The 27,830-nt window shown below is 39.1% G+C and overlaps 1 protein-coding gene across 3 annotated transcripts; it reads right to left on the bottom strand.

Annotated features, from left to right (window-relative positions):
- Positions 1 to 1,773: 1,773 nt before the first annotated feature.
- Positions 1,774 to 25,019, bottom strand: GPBP1 (GC-rich promoter binding protein 1). Of its 3 annotated transcripts, none has more exons than XM_010005348.1 (10): positions 24,957 to 25,019; positions 16,286 to 16,427; positions 15,586 to 15,809; positions 14,875 to 14,941; positions 11,981 to 12,165; positions 11,063 to 11,203; positions 10,676 to 10,837; positions 6,433 to 6,617; positions 3,093 to 3,195; positions 1,774 to 1,967 (listed from the first exon to the last, which is right to left on the bottom strand). In XM_010005348.1, the coding sequence occupies exons 1-10, from the start codon at positions 25,017 to 25,019 to the stop codon at positions 1,809 to 1,811; spliced, it is 1,431 nt and encodes a 476-aa protein (XP_010003650.1). In that variant the 3' UTR covers positions 1,774 to 1,808. The 3 variants fall into 3 exon arrangements, with proteins under 3 accessions (XP_010003650.1, XP_010003651.1, XP_010003652.1); XM_010005349.1 differs by having other exon boundaries at positions 16,286 to 16,403; XM_010005350.1 differs by having other exon boundaries at positions 1,809 to 1,967; positions 10,676 to 10,800; positions 11,053 to 11,203.
- Positions 25,020 to 27,830: the final 2,811 nt, after the last annotated feature.

Below are 27,830 nucleotides of genomic sequence, written 5' to 3'. Positions count from 1 at the left end.
TTTTCTTTAATAAAAAGAAACATTTCTAGCCTCCTAAATTTAGACAAGAAAACGGCTTTTTTCAATTAATTACAACAAAATTAACTATGTCAACATTTGCATGCTTGTTCCAAGGCAAAAAGTGATCTCTTAAAGTCTCTGTTTAAACTAACTGGAAAAAAAAAAATAAAAAAAATTAAAAATCAATCATCTTTGGCCCAAAATCAACAGATGCCACCTTATTAAAAATGTATTTTCCTTAAGAAGTTAAATATGGTCAAAATCCCAGGTTTATAAATATTTTTTGCTTTAGAGTTCTAAATGGCAAATTAGTTACTGTAAGAAAGTAAAACCCAAAAATATATTGAAGGGGGAGTACCTAAATACATACATAAACTATGTTATAAATGTACGGGACAACACCAAGAGTACTTGTGCTTATGAATTAATGCCCCATAGTTTGTAAAACCCTCTGGAAAATATTGAAAGAACTAAAATAAATAAAACTGTAATACAATATTGTTTTTTAAGTGTGATCAAAAACAAAAAAGGTTGACACGAAGTAAGCAAAACAGGTGCTGATTGCATAGATATTCTGCTGCTATAATCTAGTGATGAAAATACTTTTACCTCATTCCAAAATGCAGTCACTGCTGCCAGAGTACATTAATATAAATGCAAACAAAACTCACATTTTAAACAATACCCTTCAATGCTATGCAGTGTAATGATACTCTCTTATTCAGGGCTGGGTTTTTTTCCCTGATTTGGACAAATCCAGTCAGGCTAACTTGTTTTCTGCATGTGAATAGTAAAACCAAAGTGCTTATTTTCCCACACTGTGAGAGTACCAGGTCTTGCAATACCCCAATAAAGCTTCCAATTTAAACATCAGTTCTAGAAATTTGGTTCTGTAACTAACATCAAGGTCTGCTAATAGCAAGGACTGCGCTACGAATGGCTAAAGAGCAGCTATATGTGCAAGTAGTGTAACAACACAACAGCTCAATTACAGTAAAGCATTTTAGTGCACTTTGCCCATTTTAGCCAACATACTACATTGCCTTTTGCATATGTCCTGGTTTCAGTGGGACAGCCCCACAGGCCAGCTGTGATGGGCAGGACATTCATTAATTCACCCCAAGTCAGTCAATAACTCCAGCCAGGGCAGCTGTCTCCCTGACCCCTCACAGGAGGGTCCCACACCACTCACCTCATGCTGGTTACAAAGGGGGAGATGGGCTGAGGGAGGCCCAGGCTGAGCATAAGCTTTTATACTGGGTGTTTGTATCAGATTTATTTCATTAAATATGTTTTTCAGCCCATGGGGCTTCTCTCCTTCTCAATTCTCCTCCTTGCCTGGGAAGGGGCCATCAGGTGAGACAGCAAATTGCTCCAGGCTAGCCCCAGATACAACCTAGATGAAGACAAAATGCTGTGTCAAGATGCCCTTTTTTCCTTACAGAGTTGGGCATTTTAAGATAGAAGCTTTGCAAGATATTACACAATTCTTTGTTTTTATTAGTAAATGAGAAAATCTGATTTATTACATTGTCATGTTGCTAGTCAGAAACGCTTCAGTGATGAAGAAAGTCAACACTGTGTCAATTCAAGCCCTCATTCTACAAAATTCACTTACAAAGAAATTACAGTGATGTCCAACACAACATCCCTTGCTTTCTTCAGTTAAAAATCACGTGATTCTTCTTCTAGTGGGTACATTACTACATAAATTCAAAATATATTTTTAACAACACATCCCCAATTTCAAAATAGGCAAAATAGTCAAAAAAGATCAAAATAGTCTCCAATAGATGTTTCAGAAGTCTTCACACATCATCATCATCTGATGTATCACTGCTGCTCGTCTCAGAATCCTCCTTCTCCAGAGCAGGTCTGAAAGTGCTGTTTTTCCAGGGGCTAAATTTAAAACCACAAATGAGGCCATTTTTCAAAATGCTAGTTTTCCGAAGGCCATTTTTTTGTAACTGCAATGAGAAAACAATATGTATTTAGGTAAAGAAAAACGTAAACACAACAATCTTGTCACATTTCAATACTCTCTACATTTTCCTCTCTGGTCTACACTAGATCCACAGTACTACCTTGTCATACATACACACAAAGAAAAACTCTTCCAAAAGCCTGCATTTTAAGGCTAGCCAACCTGTATCCAAGCTCCTCCAATTGTGCTAAGCTCCTGCAGTCAAGGAGAGCTTACCCTCTTCTCACCCACTTCCTCAGATGTCTTGCCCTAGTGATCTCTCCTCCCACATGGCCTCTCCTGTGATCCAGTCCCCTTTTCCACAGTGCTGCAAAAAAATGTGCTAAGAAGAGCAGGGTCTGCAATACAGAAGAGGCCCAGAAGAGGAGAAGCAGCAGTGAGAAATGAGTATCCCAGTATGCTTACCTGATGCAGCTGCGAAGTTAAACACACTTTAGAGAAAGGGAACAACTGATTCTTTAGCAAGAAAGGAATTATTGCATTTTCACACACATTGCAGAAGCTTGTCAATGAGACACGCATGTAAGGGTTTAATATTCCAAATGCTCTAATTAATACAGGTACGGCTAGACTTACAAAAATAAAAAATGCTTATATTTAACACCACACAAGGTTTTCCTTTCCAGCTCTTCCTCACTGACTCCATCAGGTTTGAATAACACTCCTAATTTAAAATAAAATTTAACAAAATCAATTCTAGATTGCCTTTGCAGACTTTGTTACTAGTGAATTAAATGTCTCTCAATTTCCAATGAGAAAAGTCAGATTTTGGGAACCAAGGAAACTGCATAAAAGCCTTGAAAGAAATCTTGCTTTCCTCAGGCTAAACCAAGGAGCTGGAAAGTCTGTGCAATTCTACTGCATGCAATGCTGAAAATACTCAGAAACATTCTCCTACCCTTTCCTTGCTACTTTGAGAATAGGCCTTTACCTACAATAAGCACTGATCCTCATCTTTTTAAAGCCACTATTCTTCCAAAAAAGTAATACTGAAATGGTACTGAAACAGCAGCATCCCAAACCATCAAAATTACTGTAGATCCTCATAAAGGTAGGCATTTAGGGCAGCCAACTACAAGTTTGTAACAAAACATCAACTTGGTGTTACCTGTTCTCTAATGACTCTGAACTCTCTCATCTCATCCTCTGTTAGTGGAGCACATGCTTCATCATTTTCACTATATTCCTGCCAGCCCATTTCCTTTAGCAACCTTAAAATTAAAAAGGAGGACATTAAGGAATTTGTGACACATAGACATTTCAAGCTCTGCCTACATATATGTGTGAAGATCCGTAACAAATGGATTAATCAGTTTATTGTTATTTAAAAAAAACAAAACACACAAAAATAAGTTCAAAGCCTTAGATATATAAAACATAGAAAATAAGAAGTTCACAGATGATTCTGTTTTACCAATACATGTGGTAAAAAATGTACCTTCATTTTAAGGCAAGAAATCTGTGTCAGGTGGAAAAGTAAGAACGTATTTCCTTTGCATAACTGCTCTGGTGGAGCAGAGGTACACCCCATAGAAAGAGATGAAGACTCACACTGAGGGAATAACCAGTATTCCTGGACAACAGGCCAGCAGTGAAAAATACTGCAGTGTCTTTCCACGGGAATTAGTTCAGGATGTGACAGCCTCATATAGTTCCCTTTTTCTAGCACATGCTACAGGTCAGAACTAGGAGAGGCTAGAGGTTTCTTTACAATTAAGTCTCACCCATTAGCACATGCTGATATTTCAGCACAGATAGGCTACAACTAGGAGTGAGTTTTGGGATGAGGGGAGGAAAAGAAACGACAAATTCCTCGTGACTGAGCTTCAGATATCCAGTGATGCAACCATCAATGTGTTTTAGCTACCGTCAAAAGTGGGAGTTCAGTATCTGAGCAGGAAGAAAGAGGTTTTACATGTAAAGATGCTGTGTAAACAGGGGTCATCTGAGGGTGAAGACACTGCAACAACTAACAACGAAAGCAGTATTTCTCTCACTGCAAGGTTTTTGCCAAAAGGATTAACACCTTTCCCAAGCACACCACACACCTGTTGACCTTAAATGTTAAGGTTAAAGATATTTCACAAAACATAGAGACAGCTGATGTCATTTTAAGAGAACATGTGTGTTTGTACAGATGTACAGAAAAAGACTCAAAATGCCAAATGCAGTTCAATAGCAGTTACATTTTTGGCAACACTAATTTGAGTTATAAAGTTTTACTGCAGGCAAGATGTAAATACAGTTTCGGTCAATGGCTACGGCTAATTAACTTCTAAGCAAAACTGTCTCTAGTTAGCAGGACAACTGCCCCTTTAAACACTAGGCTTCTAGAATGGCTAAGAGTGAACTACATTAAAAAAATCAACCTTCAGATTAGCAAACTTGACACCAACAGGATGGCTTCATGTTGGAATCTTCCTCAGCAAAAGGGAAGCCCAAGACTGCCAATACTATTACTAGGTATGAACAAGTATCCTGTGAGTTAAGCTGGCCACTTCCAAGTATGATTTACCAGAAAAAGGCTTATCATACATAACATCTGTCTCCACATGTGCAGAGGTCACAGCCAAAGAGCTGGGACACTATGGAGACATGGCCTCTCGGATACCACAAAGAAAAGACACTTGCCAGAACACTATCAAGGTCATTCCAAGTCATCTGAATGGAAAGATGAGAGATAGATTTGGCTATCATCTAGTCAAAAAAACCTCATTGGCAGCCTCTAGTGGCCAAAGATTTCTGTTCACATAGCCAATGGTGTCAAAAAAGGAACAGAGCAGTGTGTTTCATTTTTCATACTCATGAGGGACAGGTCATAAAAGGTTCCTCTGCAGGTATTATAAAAAGTAAAGTTCCTCAGTTGAAAATAGGCATATAACCTATCACTAAAAAAAAACCAAGAAAACTCTAATCTTTCATGGCAATTCTGTAGTTGCCAGAAACAATAAAAATGTAACAGAGCTCAAGACAAGATCATGACAGAACAGAGTTGTCAGAGTTGGAAGGGACCTCTAGACATCTAGTCCAATTCCCCTGCTAAAGCAAGATCGCTTAGTGCACATTACTCAGAACAGCATCCAGGTGGGTCTTGAATATCTCTAGAGATAGAGACTCCACCACCTCCCTGGGCAGCCTGTTCCAATGCTCTGTCACACTCACCAAAAAGAAGCTTCTCCTCATATTTAAAAGGAACCTCCAGTGTTCGAGCTTGTGCCTGTGGCCTGTCACTGGGAACTACTGAAAAGTCTGGCTCCATCCTCCTTGCACTCACTCTTGAGATACTTAAGAGGCATTAATATGGTCTTCACTCAGTCTCTTCTTCAGGCTAAAGAGTCCCAGCTCTCTCAGCCTTTCCTTTTAAAAGACATGCTTCAACCTTCCAACCATCTGTGTTGCCCTAGCCTAGAACTCTCTCTTGTAGTCCCCTGCCTCTCTTGAACTGGAGAGTACAGAACTGGATGCAGTATTCCAGATGTGGACTCACCAGGGCAGAGTAGAGGGGAGAATGACCTCTCACAATCTACCAGCCACACACTTCTTTATGCACCCCAGAATTCCATTGGCCTTCTTGGTGACAAGAGCAAAAAGTCCAGGTCATGCTAAATGGCAGAACAGGCCTCTGGAGTGTCAGCCACCCCTCCCAAGTTTTGTAATACCAGTGACCTTGCTGAGGATGCACTCTATCCTAATGAGAATGTTATGGGAGAGAGTGTCAAAATCTTGCTGAAGTCAGGGTAGGTAACCCCCCTCATCAAACCAGCCAGTTACAATGTCATAGAAGGCAATCAGACAGGTAAAGAATGATTCTCCCTGGTCATGCTGACGTCTCCCAATGACCTTCTTTGCTTCCACAGGTTTTGACATTATTTCCAGAATGATTTGTTCCAACACCTTACCAGAAACAGAGATGAGCCTAACAGCATCATTCTCATCTCTACTAGTTGCTACTGCAGTTACTTTTATGAGATACTAGAGTTGTTTCAATCCTTTTTTTGAAGTTGCTTTCTCCCTTTCCAGTACATTTTCTTGTGGTATCACTGACAGCGTCATCTAGTCAGCTACAGAAGTAATTAACTACTTTAACAATGAGGAAAAGCTCACTGGAGTTTTACATAAGATGCAGCATTTAAAGTACTATTAATACAAATAGTAACCATATGCATTGTTCCTCCTAGATGTGCAGAACAAAGCTAGAGGAATGAAGTAACTACGCAGTTTGTTTTATTTCTTTATAATGAAATACATCATATTTTTAGCAAAGCAAGTTTAAGTCAGTACACAAGTCTAGTAGAAACAAAGTATATTCCATGTAAAATTAGTACATGTCTAGAAGTTAAACCTGTGACAGTATACATTAAAAATGTTATGTGTTCTGAATTAGTAAGAATTCATTATATGCTCACTCACCAAGAAGGAACACTCTTCATATTATAAAAAATACATACCTAAGCTCTGCCTCAAGTGAGCTTGAAAGAACATCTGCCTGAGGGAAGGCTGAAGATGGAATGATCTGTTGAGATGTAACTGAAGTATTGCCATTCTCCTGTAGAACTTCACTTTCAAAGTTTTGGTTTATATCTCGCTCATGATGAGGACTGTTGCTGTTATTCAAGTTAAAGGACTCATCATTCTGTTAAAAATAATGTTATATTACAATGTTTAAAAGTAAATTCTATTTACAAGTACATGTCTGCAAGTGCCGCAATTCAGGTTAAGTTTAAATGGAAACACTACTACTTCAGGGGTAATTCTGTTTGTACCTCCAGAGTTCGCAATACCTGGATACGACAGAAATCTTCAAGTTATACCACTGATCAAGTAATGCAGAAAGCAACTCCCATGCTCTGCCTCACACTTTTTTCTATTAAGTTTCACACATATCTTATTTAAGTTGACTTTCATACTTACAGGAGTAACATTATCTGTCAAACTTAAAGTGTTCCTAATTAGGCATCAGAGCAATATGTCAGGAGAAGGCATAACAGCTCTAAAGTTTATTTAGTGTAATGGACAGGTCACAGCCACAATAGCTCAACCAGCAAATTAATCTGCCACAAGTTCATAAAGAATGGATACTGCTCTTTAAATTCAGAAAACTTGCCCTACAAGCATGCACTCCTTACAATTTCTCAGGCTATGGTTAACAGTAACTGTAACTTACTAGCCATGAAGTAAGAACTAGGAGGAAAGTTAACTCAGAAAGTTGACTGTTCAGTTTCACTCAAATATTAAAATCTCTGTAGTGTCTATAAACAAGAGATTATTATTTTTATTATTTTCATTCAGCAACCTGCAATTCATATTCAGTATGAGCCAAATAGCCTCAGAAGGCATGACAACTGTATAAAGAAAGAGGAGACTATGATCATTACCTAGTCAACACCATTTTGTCAACAAAATCCCTAAACCAGGCATAGGAGCATTATCCATAGCAGAAAGCAACCAATCAGCCAGTTCTGCATGTTTAAGAAACCATGCTTCAGCATCCAGGATCAAGACCATCATCATTTTCATATTCTTCCCACTCATAGTGCTGTCTGTTTATAGACATTTTAAACACTCAGCAATAATTTGTTAAGAACAAGTATCCCAGAAAACATACATTCAGCTGTTAAATCATAAGCCTGAAGAATGCATCTCAGATTATCAAACAGAATTCATTAATATTTTACACCATTTTAATAAATAGGGCAAAATGGCTTGATTTCTGCTGAGTATGATTTGCCTCATTATTTCAGAGGTGATCAACAGGATTGTTATAGAAGACTGTTACGCAGTTATCTCCCCATCCACTCAGTTGAATACCATGTCTTCTACTGATGATCACTAATGAATGTTGGAAGTAAGACAGCTATTAGTTAGGTACATGATTTGTCTAGTATCTTTTCACATCTCTTAATGAAAGAGCAATGGCAGGGAAAAGGAAGAATGCAGTTACCAACAACTACTCCAGGGTATGTGTTACATATACCTGTCTAATGACATTACAACTTCCACTACTAAAAACCTTTTTAATTTTATATAAACTTGCTTCTGAAAATCAGCTGTATACACTCAGACAACTAAATGCATTTTACCTATGTATAATACGAACTCTGAACAATTTCAGGAATAGAAACCCCCACCAACAGTTCATGTACTGTTTACAGAATTCTGAAGCTCAAGACAGTGTTTTTCCAATATCTTTTTAACTGTACATCAGAATCTTTATGCATTTCTTAAGAACACAAGAATAGTACTACCCCCCACATTCATCTCAGGACGCTCAGCCACAGAATGCCTAATGGAAAGATGCAGACCTTTCTTACTTCACACATAAAGTTGTATAGTCCCATTACAGCAAATTTTATTTTGCCTGATATTGGAACAGGGTCAGAAAAGTCAATTTTACTTTTATGTGCAATGCACACTGACAGTGTGTCTTTTTTCATGTCTCTGAATCTGAATAAGCCTTCCTCAGAACCAGTCATTTAACTAGCTGGTTAGTAATTTATTATTTTATTTTCTTTTAACACTTTAAGGCACTTGTTTATAGAGAAGAGGCTTGTTGTAATCGCCACAGTAACTATGCTTATGGCTTGCCCGTGGCTGGTAGCACTGACACAAATATTTTTTGGTGCCAGCTGAGAACTGCATAAACCAATCCAGACGGAAAGAAACCTGATGCATTATATATAGACAGTGCAGGCCTCCAAGTTCTCAACACTAGGAAGTAAAAACAAGTCCTTTATATATGCATAAACTGGCAATTCCTCCTCTGATTAGACCAAGAATAGAGAACATCTGGCTATCTAAACACTTAATTCCTATTAGAAAGGGAAGAGTTTGAGATGCAGAACGAGGTTTTTCATTAATTGTTTTGTAGATTAACTAACAGCCAAGGTTTGAAACACTGCCTTCCAAGTCCATGGGTTCAGATGGGACCCATCCAGGGTACTACTGACAGAGCCGGCAATGTGTTCACCAAGCCACTTTCCGTCATCTATGAGCAGTCCTGGCTAACCAGGGAGGTCCCAGTTGACTGATGCCCATCATCTACAAGAAGAGCTGAAAGAAGGATACATGGAACCACACATCTGTTAGTCTGACTTCAGTGCCAGGGAAGGTTATGGAACAGACCATCTTGAGTGTTAACACATGGCATAGACAGGACAATGAGCTGATCAGGGCCAGCCCACACTGGTTTGTGAAAGGCAGGTCCTGCTTGACTAGTTTCTATGACAAAGTGACCCACTTAGTGCATGAAGGAAAGGCTGTGGATGTTTGGATGCTGTCTACCTGTACTTCAACACCATTTCCCACAGCAGTCTCCTGGAGAAACTGGCTGCTCATAGCTTGGACAGGCATATTCTTTGCTATGTAAAAAACTGGGTGGGTGAATGGGTCCAAAGAGTTGCAGTGAATGGAGTTAAATCTAGTTGGTCAGGAGTGGTTTTCCCCAGGGCTCAGTGTTGCAGCCCATTCTCTTTAGTTTATCAATAATCTGAACAAGAGAATTGAGCGCATCCTCAGCAGCTCTGCAGATGACACCAAGCTGGGCAGGACTGTTGATCTGATTGAGGGTAGGAAGGCTCTGCAGAGAGATCTGGACAGGCTGGATCAATGGGCCAGAGCCAACTGTATGAGGTTCAACAAGCCCAAGTGCTGGGTCCTGCACATGGGTCACAACAACCCCATGCAATGCTATAGGCTGGGAGTGGCTAGAAAGTTGCCCAGAGGAAAAGTACCTGGGGTGTGGGCCTGAGAGACATCTGAATATGAGCCATGTGTGCCCATCTGGCCAAGAAGGCCAAGAGCATCCTGGCTTGTATCAGAAATGGTAAGGCCAGAAGGGCTGGCGAAGTGATAGTCCTCTTGTACTCTGCACTGATGAGGCTGCACCTTGAGTACCCTGCTCAGTTCTGGGCCCTTCACTACAAGAACATTGAGGTTCTGGAGTTTGTCCAAAGAAGGTCAACGAAGTTCATGAATGGTCTGGAGAACAAGTTATATAAGGAGGGGTTGAGGGAACTGTGGTTGTTTAGTCTGGAGAAAAGGAAGCTGAGAGGGAGACCTTATTGCTCCCTACAAGTACCTGAAAGGAGGTTGTTCTGAGATTGAGGTTGGTCCCTTCTCCTAAGTAACATGCAACAGAACAAACAGAAATGGCCTCAAGTTGCACCAGGACAGGTTTAGACTGGGTATTAGGAAAAATTTCTTCACTGGAAAGGTTGTCAGGCACTAGAACAGGCTGCCCAGGGAAGCTGGTTAAGCCATCATCCCTGGAGGTATTTAAAACCTCCAGAGTGGTGATTAGGGCCATGGTTTAGTGGTGGATTTGGCAGTGTCAGGTTAATGGCTGGACTTGATGATCTTAAAGGTCTCCTCCAACCTAACTAATACTCTGATTCTATGAATAGGTTAGTATTTATTATTTTTATTTTTCTAAAGACACACATGTACCTCATTTGTACCTGTACCTCACGTTGATAACATGTATGAGTAGACGCTGCAGAAAGAAAAAAAAAAACACTACTGAAAACAATAGAAGAATAGTACTTTGAACAACTTTTTCATCAAAATTTAACTCCTTTCCAGCATTTAGAGATCCAAGACCATGACTTCACAGTTGTTTACAGCAAAACAAAAAGTTTATGGCCCTCTGAAAAGTACTACTGCTGAATCTACAACAGGTATAAAGGAAGCTACCTTATCTTGCCCAGCATACTTGTCTTCATCTTCCTCTTCCACTCTGTCTTGTTTCAATGCTTTCAAAAATTCACTCTTCTTATCAGTGCGCAATCTTGTCAATTTTGTTACATTAGGCTGACCAACTTTGTCAACAGGAGATGAAGAATTTGACCGAGCACACTAACAAATAGAGTCAGAAAAAGAAAGAGCATTAGAAGTCTCTTAATCTAGAAAACGCTGAATGAAAGATCAAAGTACTCCCTTGGCACCTGCAGTTTCAGGTTTCACATGTATTGACACTACCTTCCAAAAAAACTTCTTTAATACCATTTTCCACTGAACTTACTGTCCCTTATCTATCCAAATTAAACATTTTACAGATTTAGTACCTAGACATTGCTTTACCTCTTCCACTGAATTTTGTGATATCGTAAATGCCTTAGCAGCTGATTTGAAATGCCTCAAATTGGCAATACCATATGCAGATTCATGAGGAAATGGATTCCCAAGGTTGTTTTCCTTTGCTTCGCGTTTCCACTGTGTAGGCTAAAAAAAAAAAAAATTAAGAGAAATTTTAAGTCATTAACTACACCAGGATTATTTTCAGGAATTTTCAGAAAAGTTATGAAGTAAAAGCAAATCATAACTACAACCACAACTTGATGCAAATACCTATTTTCTTGTGAAAAAGAAACTGTTCATGAGCAACTCATCCTCTCAAAAATACTTCTTACACTTTTTAGATAAAGACTCACGTTTCAAAACAATTAAGACTCGTGTATTTTAGGTACCCAATATGAGCCTTCAGCTGCTGAAAGTATTGTTATTTAAAAAGAATTATTAGAGATTTTAACAGCTACTGCATCATATACTCTCAGGAGCACACTTAAATTCCTGACACAAGAATCAAGAGAGGAACACAGAGAGCTGCAATTGGAAAAGGGCCAGAATGACACTAACAGGTTGCAACATCACCTCTATCAATAGTTGGGATAAATTCTGAAGATATTTTTATGCTGACTATACCAGTACACTAAACCTATTTTTCTGTTAAAATCATATATACAAAAGGCAGTGTTATTCTCTAAGTAAAAAACATCCTTTTCACTCTCATTTGGACAGTTTTGCACTTCTCAAAAAAGGTAAAACAGAAACAAAGAAAGAAACAATTACTGTATAGTTTTAAAAGAAAAATTAAAAGAAGTTACTTCCACTCACATTTGCAAAACACTCTAGGAACAGCGTTCGCAGAAGTAAACACATTTGCAATTACAGAATTGTTTTTTCAGTATGCTGTTCATGCCACTGGTATCCATGACTCACCTTTGTGGGTGGAGTGACAGGTTTAGGGCCTGATCCTTTATAAAAACTTGTGCCAGTTCCTTTCCTTACTGGCTGTGAATTAAGACTTCCTACTACTGGAAATCTGGTTATTTGCAGTTCTTTTGTACTGCTCTTTTTAAAGACCAGCATTCTTGGAGACCTGGATTTAGGATTCAAAGGGTAATCTGGAGAGAAAAAAAAGAAGTGTGTATATATGTGTGCATGTATATTGTCTTAAGCTTCTAGTTCATAAGGTACTGAATAGCCATACAGTCCAGAGCAATCAGGCATAATCAGGAACTTAGTCCAGTATGAGTTCCACAAATAACAAACTGTACAAACCTGGATAAACACAAGTTCTGTTCAGTTTTCTGTAACCACCATTTGTAAAGTATTTCACTTCGCAATGCAGGAATATTACTTTTGGAAAGAAGGTATTCTTCAAAGAAGCTTGCTACACTGTTCTTGTTTGCAAATAGTCGACAGTTACCGAATCTTCAGAAAGATATTATGGTTTTCATATTTCCCTTTAAGGGTACTGAAAGAATAACTACTTATACAGTATTTAACAGCTCAGTTTAAAGCCAAATGCTCCACACTGAGACTATATAAACATAAGACAAGAGATGTGCGCTATTCAAGACAACAGCAATGACCAGTTTCTCTATCTCCATGCCTTGGACGGGCATAACAAACATATGATGTTTACAACATTTCCATGGTCAAGGGAGCACTAAATAAGAGGCATACAGACAGTTGTCATATTAAGTAACTGGCATTTAACAGTTTTAAGTAACATCTATTAAAAAGTCCTATAACTCTTTAAAAGTGAAAAAATGCTTTAATTATTTTTTTGTGTGTGCATTGGACTGCTGCATTAACAACCTTTTCCAAGATTATCTCCTCTCCCTCCAATCATTTATATTTCAGTGGCACCATATCCTACATTTAAAAAACTTATCTTAAAAGGATCAGTGACCAGCTTTGTTTAGCAGGCAGATGTCACAAATCATTTGCAATAACTGTACACTTGAATTTCATTAAACTTTATTAAAAGATTCTTCACAATAGTCGCATGCTCCCATCACATATACACAAAGTAAAATGGAATCTAACAGAAGCATACATTTTTAACAGGCATTAGAAAGGGATGGTGACTTTCCTCCTGTCCTCAATATTTATTCCTTTAAAGGATAATAATAATAGTCTTAATTTCAAATTTTCCGTTACAAACCAAAGTTTGCAATAGCAGAGCTGCAATAAAGTAAGATACTGAGATACAAGCCATAACAAGCCACCTCACTGTACCTTACTGGTTGGACTAGATGATCTTCAAAGGTCCCTTCCAAATTAAATTATTCTATTACTTTATGTAGCTAACAAAACTGTTCCTTCCTTTACCTATGAAGAGTGACCTGGAAAGCTTGTCCCCCTTCAGATGCAGCTGAGTCACATCATGCACACATCGTGCAGAGCCACAGAGCTGCAAAAGCTGTAAATCACTCAAAGTGCCAAGCATTTTTTCCTATTTTTTTTAGGAAATAATTTACCATTGCTCTTGTATTGAAAGAGAACTATATTTCCTGACTTCCACATGAAAGCTGCTAATCAGGATGGAAAAGGCAGCTCTGGGAGATCTTACACGGACCATGTAGTGGCTTTCCTGTACACGTAGGTGGCCTACCAAGAAAGCTGGGAAGGGACTTTTTATAAGGGCATGTAGCAATAGGACAAGAGGTAACAATTTTAAACTGGAAGAGGGGAGATTTAGGCTAGACATTAGTAAAAAATTCTTCACTGTGAGGGCAGCGCGACACTGGCACAGGCTGCCCAGAGTTGTGGACATCCCCTCCCTGCAAGTGTTCAAGGCCAGGCTGAATGGGGCTTTGAGCAACCTGGGCTAGTGGGAGGTATCCCTGCCCATGGCAGAGGGGTTGGGACTAGATGATCTTTAAGGTCCCTTCCAAATCACTCTATGATTCTATGTAATACACAAAACAGGAAAGCAGTCCAATTTTTTAGGCTTCTGCAAAATTTCTTAGCAATTAGGTATTTATACTGAGGGACTGACCTACACGTAATGTCTAAGAGTGTAAAACATACAGTGGAAGCACCAGAAAAAGAATCAGCAAATCAAAGTATCATTTTAAATGAGCAACAATTATCTCAGTATTAGCAACTCTTCAAAAATTATTTCTTTGTAAGGTGAAAGGCTGTTATTTTGAGTAGGTTTATTACTTTAAAACCTGGCAGTCTAAAGCTCTTAAGAGTGAACAACTGCCTACATAAAGCTGACAGCAGTAGCCAAATTTAATCAGGTAAAGATGAGAAAACAATCCCAGATTACAGTTCAGTTCAAGGTCCGGTGTCAGGATGCAATTTCTTACAAGTAGTTTGTAAATGCAACAAAAAGTTTAAGACATGTGCTTCCAGGGAGAGACCTTAAACCTCTGCAAGCTAACCTGCTCCTCCCAGCCCTCCTACACAGAATCTTGCAATAGACCTCTTCAGTCAGAAGAATTATTTTACCAAGTCTTCATCTAGAAATCACTTCATCAGTTTAGGCCACCTACCTTGACTGCACTTCCTCTTGAAAATAAAGATGAAGATAAATTCTTGACATCCTTACAAAAAATACGTACATTTGTTCTGGGAAAGAATCCCAGTTGTGGCTGAATCTACAGATCAACAGGTTGATATTCAAATAGAAGTGTTAATTCTCTAAAGAAGATCCTTATGCTGTAATAATATTTTAATTTCCTCAATTTCCATCCATACCTTTGTAACTTAAATCTGTAACTTTGAAATTCTAAAAAAAAAATCCTGTGTTTTAAATAAAACAAACTTCAGAACTATACAACTTTTTTGCATTTTAAAACATAAAACATACTCACCCCACACACCTGCAGCGAAAGATTTATTCTGGTTTGGTTCTTTCTCATATTTAGGGTTCAAAGATGGCTGAAAGAAAGTTTTATCATTATTTTAAAAATAAGTCTTCAATTCTGGGACCAATAAAATTAGGAATCACAATAATATTGGCAGTATGCCTTCTGTTGTCGAAGATTTTTAGATTGAAACAGAGTAGACATTTCGCTCTTTAAACCACATAGATTAATGCTCTATTGTTCTCTTCCCCAATAAAGCAGTCAACACCATTACATGGACTGTCCAGAGAAAGCAAAAAACAGTCACATATAATTCTTCAAAGAGTAAGGTCACTTTTCATCTTAGATCCTGCAATGCTAGTTTGAATCACGTGATCTCAAAGCGTTTTTGGCAGAAAGACCACTTTAACAGTACTTCAGATTTCCAGTAAGGTAACTGTAGAATTTTATATATACACATACCACAGTAAGCTGGAACGCAATTGTAGTTTCACTTAAACACTCAAATGATAACAGTAACCAGAAAATCATAAAAACTGGATATGAAAGGAGAAACAAGTTATTGGACAAATGACTAACAGGTTCTTATCTATAGGAAGGGTGTTCCAGTATATGATGATGTGAAATTGGTGAGAACTCATGAAGTCACTTCAAATGGACAAAACGGCCCTTGAAGAAACAATGAAACCTTGTTTATTATAACTATGATAAACTTACAAAATCCTCAGCCTTAAACTGTTTGGATATTTCTTTGTCTTCCTTTTTCCCAGCTTCATCATCAGGAACAATGTTTTCATGCAGTCCTCGGTCTTTTCCCCAGTGGAAAGCGCTGGTACGAGTGCAGTAACCTCCTCCATGGCATCCTCCACAATGGTTTATATTTTCTGTACCATTTCTGCCTTGTGAACGCCAGCCATGCTTCTCTTTTCTCCCAAAATGCCCTTGCATTTTTAAATTTAAAAAAATGTAATTACAAACTTTTGCAAAATTGTTAGAGATGTTAATTCAGCAGCTCTACTGCTCTGGGATATGACAGCATAACAAACTTAAGTTTTCGTTCACATAAGCAGCAGGCAAGAATCTTACAAAACAATGCCAGAGAAAGAGGATAGTAGTCCAACTTTAAGACAAGTCAATCTCTTTTTTTGGCTGCTCATTTCTATGTTGTTGGCTAGAATATTAACTCAACACTCTTATTTCTTTTAGCAGAGAAATATACCTGGAGTAACAGGTATTTAACCAGCCCTCAGTAATCACATCCTCTCTTGGAAGATCTGTCTTTCTATTACCTCTATTTTACTACAGAATAAAAACTTTTGATTAGGAGAACTATTATCATCAGACTTTTTTCCTAGGTAGAGTGCCACAAAGTAATGACGTAAACATACTCAAAATGTTTTACAAAACTAAATTATACCTCCATTAGACCATCCAGGATCAAACCCATCTGTAGAGTTGCGTCTTCTGCAATTTGCTTCATAACAATTCTCTGTCCACGAAAAATTTTCAGAATGTTTCTCGAAGTTCAGTGTTGACTGTAAAGAAGCAAAAGTGATTATCTTACTAATAACAAAATTGAACTATTAGAAATGTAACTTACACATTATTCATGGTACTTTTTTAAGAAAAAAAAATTGATTGACAGATAATGCAGACATGCACATTATTCATGGCATATGCATTTTTAAAAGGACTTTTGATTGAAAGACAATGCAGTAGTCCTCAAGTAAGCATATGTTCAGAGCTATGTCACTATCTCCCATGCTATGAAAGTGGAAGCAACATCTTCTGCTCCAGGACACTGAAACTGGACTGAAGATCATGCTTGTGACACAGGGTAAAAAACCACAAGTGTCTCTTCTGTTTTGGCAGCAGAACAGAGCACAAGTGCCATGTGTTGCAGCAGAAAGAAAATGAAAACGGTGAGAAAGAACAGGAGATCACAGTTTGGAAGGCAGAAAAGAAGTCTGGGACCTTAATTTGGGCGGTCAAAAACTACACATGTGCATTCCATAGAAAAGCAATCAGTGGCTTCCACCTGGGCAGTTGAACCCAAAGGCTCAATTTACCAGTCTTGTCATTTCAACTTAAAAAAAACAAACACAGCTACTTATGAAATAGAGATAAAACCTAGAGTTAAAAGGATACAGATTTACACATACACTTTGAATTATCATCTTACAAGTAGGCACTGTAGAAAATGTAAGTAAATAAATCTTCACTAGTAGGAAGTACTTTATAAACTAAAACCTTATATTGAGAACAGCACTCAGAAATGAAAATACATCCTGACTAGAACTCATACTTGAGCTTAGCAAAAAGATCATGTCTTTCAGCTCTATCACTTCCCTGTGGCTTAACTATTTTAACACTGTAACATTTGTTTTGCTGTTACATCTTAAAAATTCAAGAAAAAAAAAATTAATTCTGCAGAAGTAGTGCTTGGCCTTACTGTTGTTCATACCACACATCTCCCAGTCAGCAACAGCAGCTGGCTGTGTTACCCAGCACCTCCTTGCCACGCATTGATGCAGATGAAGCAAAGCCCCCTTCTATCCCAGGACACTTACTGTGCATATATGTCCACTGAATCACACATGTACAAGAGATCCAACACATCCCAGGGTCATACAAGCTAAAAATGCATAAATTAACAGCTGTGTGGAAACATACTGTGTCAATAAACTAAGATTAGTGATTCCAGGAATTATCAACTTTACTGCACACAATCTATCAACTTCTCTGCCTGAATCTCCCTCCCTCTCCAGACTCATTAATGTTCAGGAAAAAAAGTAGAGAAGTAATGGTGTATGTCTGAAAATTAAAGCCCCAAGTTTACTTCAACAGTCACTATCTGCTAATGTCTAATTAAGCTATGTTAATATTTAAGTACTTCACTGATCAAAGTGAACTGTAAAAAAAAAAAAAGAAAAAGACAGTAATATGTTTAACTACTCCAGAAGACACGCTAAAGAAAATAATTTTCTTTTTCTCACCTCCCCCACACCTGCAACAGAGAATCACACCAAAAAAAAATTTTATTCATGTTCTACTGACAGTACCTCAGCAGAGCACAAGGTGCCTTTCAAAATTCACTGCTTAAAATTCAAACTCAAGTAAGAAACAGATACGTTTAAAATACAAAGCATGGATTTCCAAACCACACAGAAGTCAAAATGAAATGGGACTGCCCTCTCAATTTGAGACCTGGGAAGTTAATTACTTCCTTGACAAATTTGGACAGAGAGAGAAAAAAACAAAAACCACAAGAAACTACCAAAAGGTCTAAGTAGTTAAAAAATTGTCATAATGAATTTCAGTATTTAAGTAAAAAATCCTTATCAACAAATTCTGCTGCTATAAATTTCAAAAAGCCCAGATCTGTTGATCATAGATAAAATTTTAGAAGGTAGCCTCATATGTTCATTTACCTACAACAACCTTCTAATATTGTCTTTGGCATTTAAACTTTTTGTATCCACTTTGAAAAACAATCACAATCTTAAAACATGCAACGGCTTTTCTATATAGTGTTTGAGTCGTACATTATGTACTTCATGTGAAGTCTCTAAATCATGTGAAAAGATCGTGCAGTTTGCATTTTCCCCACATGATGGAGGTATCAGTCTATCAAGACTCTAGTGGCAGAGATTACAGTAAACACGTGATCAACAGGAGATCTATTGACAATTTCTGGAAGCTAAGAAACTATCTAACTAACTTCAGCCAGCCAAGAAAGCAAGAAACAGACACTTCTGAAGTATAAGTATTGCTTAACACAAAGCAAAAGCAGCTTGCAAAAACTGAGTTTACTATTCTGTCTGCAGTCTCTCCATACACAGTTTACAGCAACCCTTCCAGAAAAGTTTTGTTGACATCCCAGGATAGCTTCACTGTTCACACCACTTTTCCATTTCCATCTGCACAACTACTATACTGCACTGATACGGGTACAGTAGTTTCAGACCTGAACAAAAGCTACTGAGCAAGGAATGCCCAGCTATTTGGAGGACTCTGCTGTAACTGACAGGGAGATGATATAAGAGCACATCCTTAAGATGACATCATCAGCAATTGGTGAGATGGATTTCAGTCAAGCTGTAATCACTACCAGTCACATTAAGGATGCTCATTCACAACCTCAGCTTCCTGGCATCAGGTTTGTCTAATGACAGCCTTTACATATATAAGGAAAAGCCTCAGCTACCCAGGATCAACGGAGGAAACCAAGCCCCTTAAGACTCAGTTCCTAAAAGTTCCACTTCAGGGAAATGAAAACTTAGCAGGCAGAATTCAGTTTCATATTCTCAAGTCTAAATACCACAGTCTCACATCAGCTCCATTCTGCAAGTAATATGGGACACCTTGCCTTCCTCACCACATCCTTCCTCTTCACCTCCATTCCTCTTATCTGCTCTTCCCTTCATCTGCTTTGCTGATACATGGGAAGCAGAAAAAAAAGTCTTTACCAGGAAATGGAGTGGAGGGGGACCCACAACATTTGACATCTGTCTTGCACAGAAATGTCAGGACAAGCCTTATTCTGTAAACTACATATTGGATAGGACTATAAAGACTTTTCAAGTGTTTAATATCCAATTGGGCTGTACATAACAGAATGCTGATAATTAAGGGAGGAGGTAACATAGGAAATAAGCTGCATTTGAAATCACAAAGCATGAAGACTGTAATAGAGAAAGAATTCAACTATGGGGCTTTTGGAAGACATGAAATAAAGTCTATCCAAACTCCTTGAGGCAAAAAATTGTGGAAGACAACAGTACGCGCAATGGTTTTAAGCCAGGAGGCAGCTAAATACCACACAGCCTCTCACTCACTCTACCCCTGCTTCCCTGGCAACTGAAGGAGAGAGCAGGAAAGGTAAAGAGAATGGGTTGAGATTAAAAAAAATAATAATTGTAACAACAAAAATAATAGAATGTAAACACAAGTGATGGACAGTGCAACTCATCACCACCCACTGACCAACGTCCAGCCCATCCATGGCTAGCGATCCTGGAGGAAAGAAATCCTGAAACCGCAATCCCAGAACTGAGTGTCAACATCCCAGCCAACTCTCATCTACTATACCAGATCATGGGAAATCACAGAATCACAGAATTGCTGGAGTTGGAAGGGACGTCTAGAGATTATCTAGTCCAACTCTCCCACTGAAGTAGAATAATCTAGAGCACTTTATACAGGACTGTATCCAGGCAGGTTTTGAGTATCTCCAGAGATGCAGACTTCACCACCTCCCTGGGCAGCCTGTTCCAGTGCTCCATCACCCTCACTGTAAAAAGTTGCTCTTCCTCATATTTAAATGGAACTTCCTATGTTCCAACTTGTACCTGTTGCCCCTCATTCTGACACTGGGAACTACTGAGAAGAGCCTGTCTCCATCTTCCTTGAACTCACCCCTTACACATTGATAAGGTCTCCTCTCAGCCTTCTCATCTCCAGGCTGAAGAGCCTCTGCTCCTTCAGCCTTTCCTCATAAGAGGTTCTCCAATCCCCCTATCATCTTTATCACCCTCCTCTGGACTCTCTCCAGTAGCTCCCTGTCTCTCTCGAACTCTGGAGCCCAGAAATGGACGCAGTATTCCAGATGTGGACTCACCAGGGCAGAGTAGAGGGGAGAATAACCTCTCTCAATCTACCAGCCATACACTTCTTTATGCACCCCAGAATTCCATCGGCCTTCTTGGTGACAAGGGCAAATCGTTGGCTCAGGGATAATTTACTAACCACCAGGACTCCCAGACCTTTCCCCTTTGAAACCGCTTTTCAGCAGGTCCACCCCTAATCTATATTGGTGCTTGGGGTTCTTCCTTCACAGGTGCTGGACCCTACACTTGCTTTTATTGAACCTCGTGAGGTTCTTCTCTGACCAACTCTCCAGCCTGTCCAGGTCATGCTGGATGGCAGCACAGGCCTCTGGAGTGTCAGCCACCCCTCTCAGTTTAGTATCCTCAGCAAACTTGCTGAGGATACACTCTGTCCGCTTGTACAGACCATTGATGAACATACTGACCAAGACTGGACCAAGTATTGATCCCTGGGGGATGCCACTGGTTACTGGCCTCCAACTCAACCCTGATCCATTGATCACCACCCTCCAAGATGTGTCACACAGGCAGCTCTCAATCCACCTCACTCTCCACTCATCAAGCCCACACTTCCTGAGTTTCCTAATGAGGATGTTATGAGAGACAGTATCAAAAGCCTTTCTGAAGTCAAGGTAGAGAGAATCCACTGCTCTCCCCTCATCTAGCCAGCCAGTAATGACATCATAGAAGGCAATCAGGTTGGTCAAGCATGATTTCCCTTGGGTGAATCCATGCTTACTTCTCCCAACGACATTCTTTGCTTTCACATGTTTTGTGATGATGTCCAGAATGATTTTTTCTAACACCTTCCCAGGGATAGAAGTGAGACTAAGTGGCCTGTAGTTCCCTGAGTTCTCCTTCTTGCTCTTCTTGAAGAGTGGAGTGACATTAGGCCTCCTCCAGTCTTCAGGCTCCTCTCCTGCTCTCCATGACTTCTCCAAGATGATGGAGAGTAGTCTAGCAATAACATCTGCCAGCTCTCTCAGAACTCATGGATGCATCCCATCAGGGCCCATGGATATATATGGGTGTCCAGTTTGGCTAAGTGGCCTCTAACCTGGTCCTCCTCTACCGAGGGAAAGTCCTCCTTTTTCCAGGCTTTATCTCTTATCTCCAGGGTCTGGGATTTAAGAGGGTTGGCTTTTGCAGTGAGGACTGAAGCAATGAAGGCATTCAGTAACTCCACCTTCCCTGTGTCATCAGTCACAGAGGGCACCCACCTCATTCGTCAACACGCCTACATTTCCCTATTCTTCCTTTTTTTATTGATGTACTGGAAGAAACTTTTCTTCTTGTCCTTGATGCTCCTCGCCAGCTTTAGTTCCAGGTGGGCCTTAGCTTTCCTCATTGCATCCCTCCATTCTCTTACAACATTCCTGTATTCCTCCCAAGTGGCCAGACCTGTTTTCCACATTCTGTCTATTTCCTTCTTTCCTTTAATTTTATCCAGAAGACACCCCTACTCATCCATGAAAGTCTTATACCTCCTCTATTTCATTTCTTTCTCATTGAGATGCACAAGTTTTGAGCTTGGAGCAAGTGATGTTTGAAAGCTGCTCAGCTTTCATGGACATCCATACCTTCCAGAGCCTTAACCCATGGTATTCCAGCAAGTAGATCTTTCAAGAGGTAAAATGCATTCCTGAAGTCCAGGGTTGTAGTCTTGCTCAGTTCTCTCCTACTTCCACGCAAAATAGTAAATTCTACCATTTTGTGGTCACTTTGTGGTCACTACAGCCAAGTTTGCTTTCAACCTTCTGTCCTGGTCTAAGCCAGGATGAAGCCAATTATCTTTTTACTGATTTTTTTTCTTCAGCAAGCTTTCTTTTAACTAGTCACAGTGTGTTCTAACTAAGGGTGATATGAGTGGAATGTTTCTGGGTCTTCAAGGTCACACCTTCACTCTGCCAGCTCAGACACTACAGGGAGATCTATGAGCCCCCCATAGGAGGCTGAGTTAGACAGCAAAATTGGCCAGAGATATTCCATTCCATATATCTACGTAAGCTCAGAGGAAGCTTCTGGGACAGATCCCAGAAGACAACTTCCTTCCTGTTTCTTCTTCCCTTCTCTCCCGTCCATGGCCGGCGTCCAGGGAGGACTCCATCCATCCATCACTATCAACCCTGAGGCTCAAGCTCTCCTGACCCTCATCACTCTGTGCTCTCTCCAGCAGCAGCTCCAAAATTTTTAGGGACTGTTCGCAGCTCAGGAGATGTTGTGGAAGTTGCTGGGGGTGGGAGGAGGAGACAGGCTTTTGAACATACCTGAACATATTTGTATATAATTGTATATGTTTTCTTTTCTCACTAGTGTTTAATTAAAGCTGTGTAGTTTAGTTTTCAATCCAGCCAAGTCTCTTGCTTTTTCTGTCTCTCCTTCCCTACCTGGGTGGGGAGGGGATCAAGAGCATTGCTGTTGAACCTAAGTCAAACAGTGACACCTTCACATCCCCAACAAGACCCTCCTTGTAGGTAAGTTTATAAGATCTAGCAGCGCACTGCCCCTCATAGATTCCTCAACCACCTGCATCAGAAAGTTGTCATCAATGCTCTGTAGGAATCTTCTGGACTGTGCATGCCTGGCTGTGTTGCCTTTCTAGCAAATATCTGGGTGATTGAAACCTCCCATGAGAACCAAGGCCCGTGATCATGAGGCTATTTTCAGCTGCCTGTAAAAGGCCCCATCAACTTCTTCATCCTGATCAAATGGCCTACAGTAGATATCCACAACAGTGTCATTCATGTTGGCCAGCCCCTTAATTCTCACCCATAAACTCTCACCACATTCTTTCTTCTCCCCTGGCCAGAGTTCGGTACACTTCAGGTGCTCTTGCACAGAGAACCACTCCGCCACCTCACTTTGATGACCTATCTTTCCTGAACAGTACAAAGCCATCTGTGACAGCACTCCAATCATCTGAGCTGCCCCACCATGTCAGTGACTGCAATGAGATCATAGCCGTGCAGTCACACACAGATCTTTAGTTCTTCCTGTACTTCCGATGCTGCAGCATTAATGTGTAAGCATTGCAAAGAGGGAAAAACAGTAGCATGCCACCCCATGAGTGCTGACCCACAACACACAGGTACCTCTCTAGCGAGCACAGTCATAACCCCATCCCCCTTCAAATCTGATTTAAAGAACTCTGGATGAGGCTTGGTAATTCCTGTTGACACCAGGCTCAAGTCCCAGGGTTTTATCCCCTACCCCCTTCTGAGCAGGGATGTTGCATTATATGGAATATCCCATTTGCCAGTTTGGATCCGTTGCTCCAACTATGCTCTCACCCAGTTTCTTGTGCACCTGTACTTCAGCAAAGCATAGGAAATTGAAAAGCCCTTGATTTCTTTTCAACAACTAAAACCATCAGTCCATTATCAACATTCTTCTCATATCAAATCTTACACTAAATCCAAAACACGCTATTCCAGCTACTAAAAAGAAAAACAACTCTATCCCAGCCGAAAACAGGCCAATATAGGCTTGCCATTGAACTTCTCCCAATTCAGGAAAGAGGTCACAAATACAACCTATACCTCAAGTATATTTGACTGCTACTGGAGCAGTTCTGGAGTTTACTTTTACTGTGCTGTATTGTCTCTTTCAACATGTAGGTAAAGCTCTTTCAGCAGATTCTTGAAGTACATGAAGATTGTTTTGCAGTTATAACACCATACTAAACTAAGCTCTGATTACTTTTCCAATTAAAATTTTATTAAACTTGAAAAAGCAGATAAAAAGAGTTGAATTAAAACAAACAGGTCACAGGAACTATCCCGGAGCAGACTGGCCTAATGTTCCCAGGACAGCAAGTGAGCATTGCTGATAGATTATATTAAACAAAGAAGCTAGCTATCTCAGTGTAGAAGATAAATAGAGCAACATAAGGACATTCAATGACCTGATTTTAAAAAAGCATGCATGTACATGTGTAGATATATATGAGAAAAGTAATGGGAACACAACTAATAGTGACAGCTAACTGCATTTAACAACAACATCAGTCTATTTCCTTAATTTATATAGAAAAACATTTTTCCATGGACAAAAGAAACTAAGATCAACACACTACAGAAAGACAATACCACTCTCATCTGCAAACATGTATAGTGCATTCAAAAGACTAATGAAAAAGACAGGTCTACAAATAGCGAACAGGAAGGCAGGAACTGGAATACCCAGTGCCACCTCTGCTTCTGCATTTGCACTACTTAAGAAAGTGTAGAAAAATAAGCCAGAAAAATGAAACATGTGAGTCAGACATTCTTGTGACTTCCTAGAATATTTACAAATCCTAATAATTTTGAGATTGCTATTTCCTGTTTCCAACAACTGTTTCATGACACTGCTACTTGCTAGATATCACCTGCTATCACCCTATTCATAAAAATTTGCATTTTTATTATGATTGAGGTTATTATCATTAGAATTCTCTAATATGCAAGTGCCTGTTCAAAAGAACAACAAAGAACATACTTTTGTTGATGATGGAAGAGTAGGAAAATTAAGCCAGGCTGGAGCAAAGTCATGGTGCGCCATTTAGGTCCAGTCTCTCAATCAATGAAACAAGGCTTCAGCACCTCATGGCAAGTCCCTGTAATTGGAAAAACAAGAAATGTGTACTTTTCAGATGCTTATGTTACAAGAGTATTACACTTGGGGTGTCTGGACCAGTATTTCCTTTCTGGTTTCCAGTTTTATTTTCTCACAGAGATCTGGTTTAGAATCTAACTACACTCATTCATAGCATCGTGTTCAATTAATGTGACACTTTGGTAATAAAAGCACAAACAGATCTCAAGTATCATAAAAATACAACTGTAACATTCCTTCCTTATTTCCTCCTATAAATGGGATGAAGCATCTTGCATAAGGTCTTATCCAGAAAGCTATGGCAAAATTAGCTTGTTGAAATACTTTCTGGTACTATCTAGAATGGATTACAGGAGCTATTTCATTAGCTTCCTAGAAGATAATTTTTTAATTAGTCCCAAAACATTAGCCTCAAAGACCACATTAAAGTTCCTTGTGAAAAAAAACAGATATTCAAGACCACCCCCTATTATCTCCAGAGTCCACAGAAAGAGAGTCTGGATGTCCAGAAACAGTGTAAAAATCCAGCAACAATTCTCTGGTCTGGAAGTGGGCAAGTGAAAGTAATGCTTAAGATTAAAAACCAAAAATACTTTTTCTATCCCACACTCTTCCCACAGGCAGGAAAACACCTCTAAATAAGCAAGAGAATGCAAGATAACACGAACTGTGTTACCTGAAGCTGAATTACAGCACAGAAAGGAAAGAAATTGATGAAATATTGGCTGAATTTCAAGGGTGTCTGAATCATGCTCTGCAGCTAGACACTGCAAAAATGTCAATGACTCAAAAATACTTTTAAATATGATATACACTCTATTAGAAATTCAGCTAATGAAAACATTACAAACACCCCCATGCATTTCATAGGGAGATTCAAATAACCATGTATTCCAATTGATGTGTTAGTCAGTAAGCACATACTTTAATCTGAGGCTGCTTTAACATGAATAAGTATTTTTTAAGACCTATGGAATCTGAACTGGGTAACTGACGATTATTTTTGTATTCTGACCTGAACCAGGCTATTGCAGATTTCCAGTAGCAGATGAGAATGTTCTAGTTTCTAAATTTAACAGATCTGTAAGTGTTAAAGTGCACCTAGTTGAGCTACAAGGTCTTTTTTAAGCCATGAGCTCATACTTAGGTTTTTGGTATCTCCAATACCAGAGCTGAACCATAAGGCAAGATGCACAGAATCTGTTTTCATTAGAGACCAGCTTAAAGCCATGTCTCACCCAAATAACTTGTTGAAGGCATCCAACACTCTCTTCTAAATTAACCTCAAGGAAAATTCCAGAGAAATTTTATTAATTACATCAGACTAGCAAAAAATAATTGAAGAATGTTCTGGAGTCACAGAACCACCAAAAAATGTCTTCTCTCTCTACCAGGAACCAAGTTCACTTTTACTGATCAATCATGTTCAGCAACAGTATAGAAATTGAAAAGGGTATATATTTACAGATGTACCATACAAGAGAAGCTAAATTAAGAAACAGAAAATTAAATGTGAGCAGACTGAAGCAAGAATATTTTTTCCTCCTTTCCTCAGATACAGTTCTCATCTCCAAGCAGTAGAATCATGTAATGTTTAGAAAGACAAGTATCAATACTGGAAAATAAGCACAACAAAAACCTTCAGACTAAGGCACTTACAGACTGAAAAATAAAATAAGACATATTACCAAGTTATTGGTGAATTAGCTATCAGGCATGGGACAACAAAGGCCCTAAAAATGTGATTTCTCAATAAACTCATCTTACTGTTTAAAAATCTAGTCAACCTTCCTAACACTACTATTTATCCAACTACCATGAAACAAGTTTACTCCTAACTCACTAACATCCCTACTTTTTTACCTTCTGCACTATCTTTCCTTAAAACTGTATCTTAGCCTAGCCAGCTTTAAGCTGGCAATTCCAGGTTTTACTGGGCGTCATAAAAACTCTTACAGATGCCCACATTCTGATGTTGCCAACAAGTTTGTCCTTGAATGTATTTTAACATATTTTCACTATAAGCATGAGCTCTGTTTTGATGACCTGGCAAATATTCAGTAGATCTAGGATACTCTTAATTCTCAAGACGATATTTTTGGTAAATTGAAAACAGATCAGAAAAAGTGAGAATGGGATGTCAGCAAGACTGCTCCACTGCCACAGGCAGGATTTACTATGCTCAAGCCCTTGGTTATCAGCCTCACTGCCTAACACCAGTTCATTCCTTGCTTGCTTTCCAACTTAAGTTAGACGAACAACTGAGACTACTATGCTATTCTGCAATATCTAGAATCACAACCATCACTAGAAAGGTTCCTTCTACCAGGTTTGACCTAAACCTTTTTTCCTGATATTCCAATCCATTACATAAGCTATTCCCAGCAGTCTGAGACATTTATGTGTTCTCTGTCCCCCAATGCACCTGCAACCTTTATTCAGATTCATACCATCTACTAATTTAATAAGCACACACTCTATTTCATTATTGTTATTAATAAAAATACTGAAGAGACTTCTTTAGAAATGTATTTGATACATCCTTTCAGCTTGACAGCAGACAAAAGCTGCCTTTACAAAGACTAAGGAGCCACTAAAGGAAAGAGGTAACACTGATCATCAACAATTTACTTTAGAAAGGTACTTCTGCCCTTCAGAAACATAGGACTACTTCGGAATTGTCCTGGTTTGAGCCAGGATTAAGCCAATTTCCCTTTTACTGATTTTTTTTTTTTTTTCCTTCAGTAAGCTCTCTTT

The sequence above is a fragment of the Chaetura pelagica genome, unplaced genomic scaffold (genome assembly GCF_000747805.2).
Source record: "Chaetura pelagica isolate M959 unplaced genomic scaffold, ChaPel_1.0 scaffold37, whole genome shotgun sequence".
NCBI classification, from domain to species: domain Eukaryota; kingdom Metazoa; phylum Chordata; class Aves; order Apodiformes; family Apodidae; genus Chaetura; species Chaetura pelagica.
This window is presented reverse-complemented; position numbering and strand designations above follow the sequence as displayed.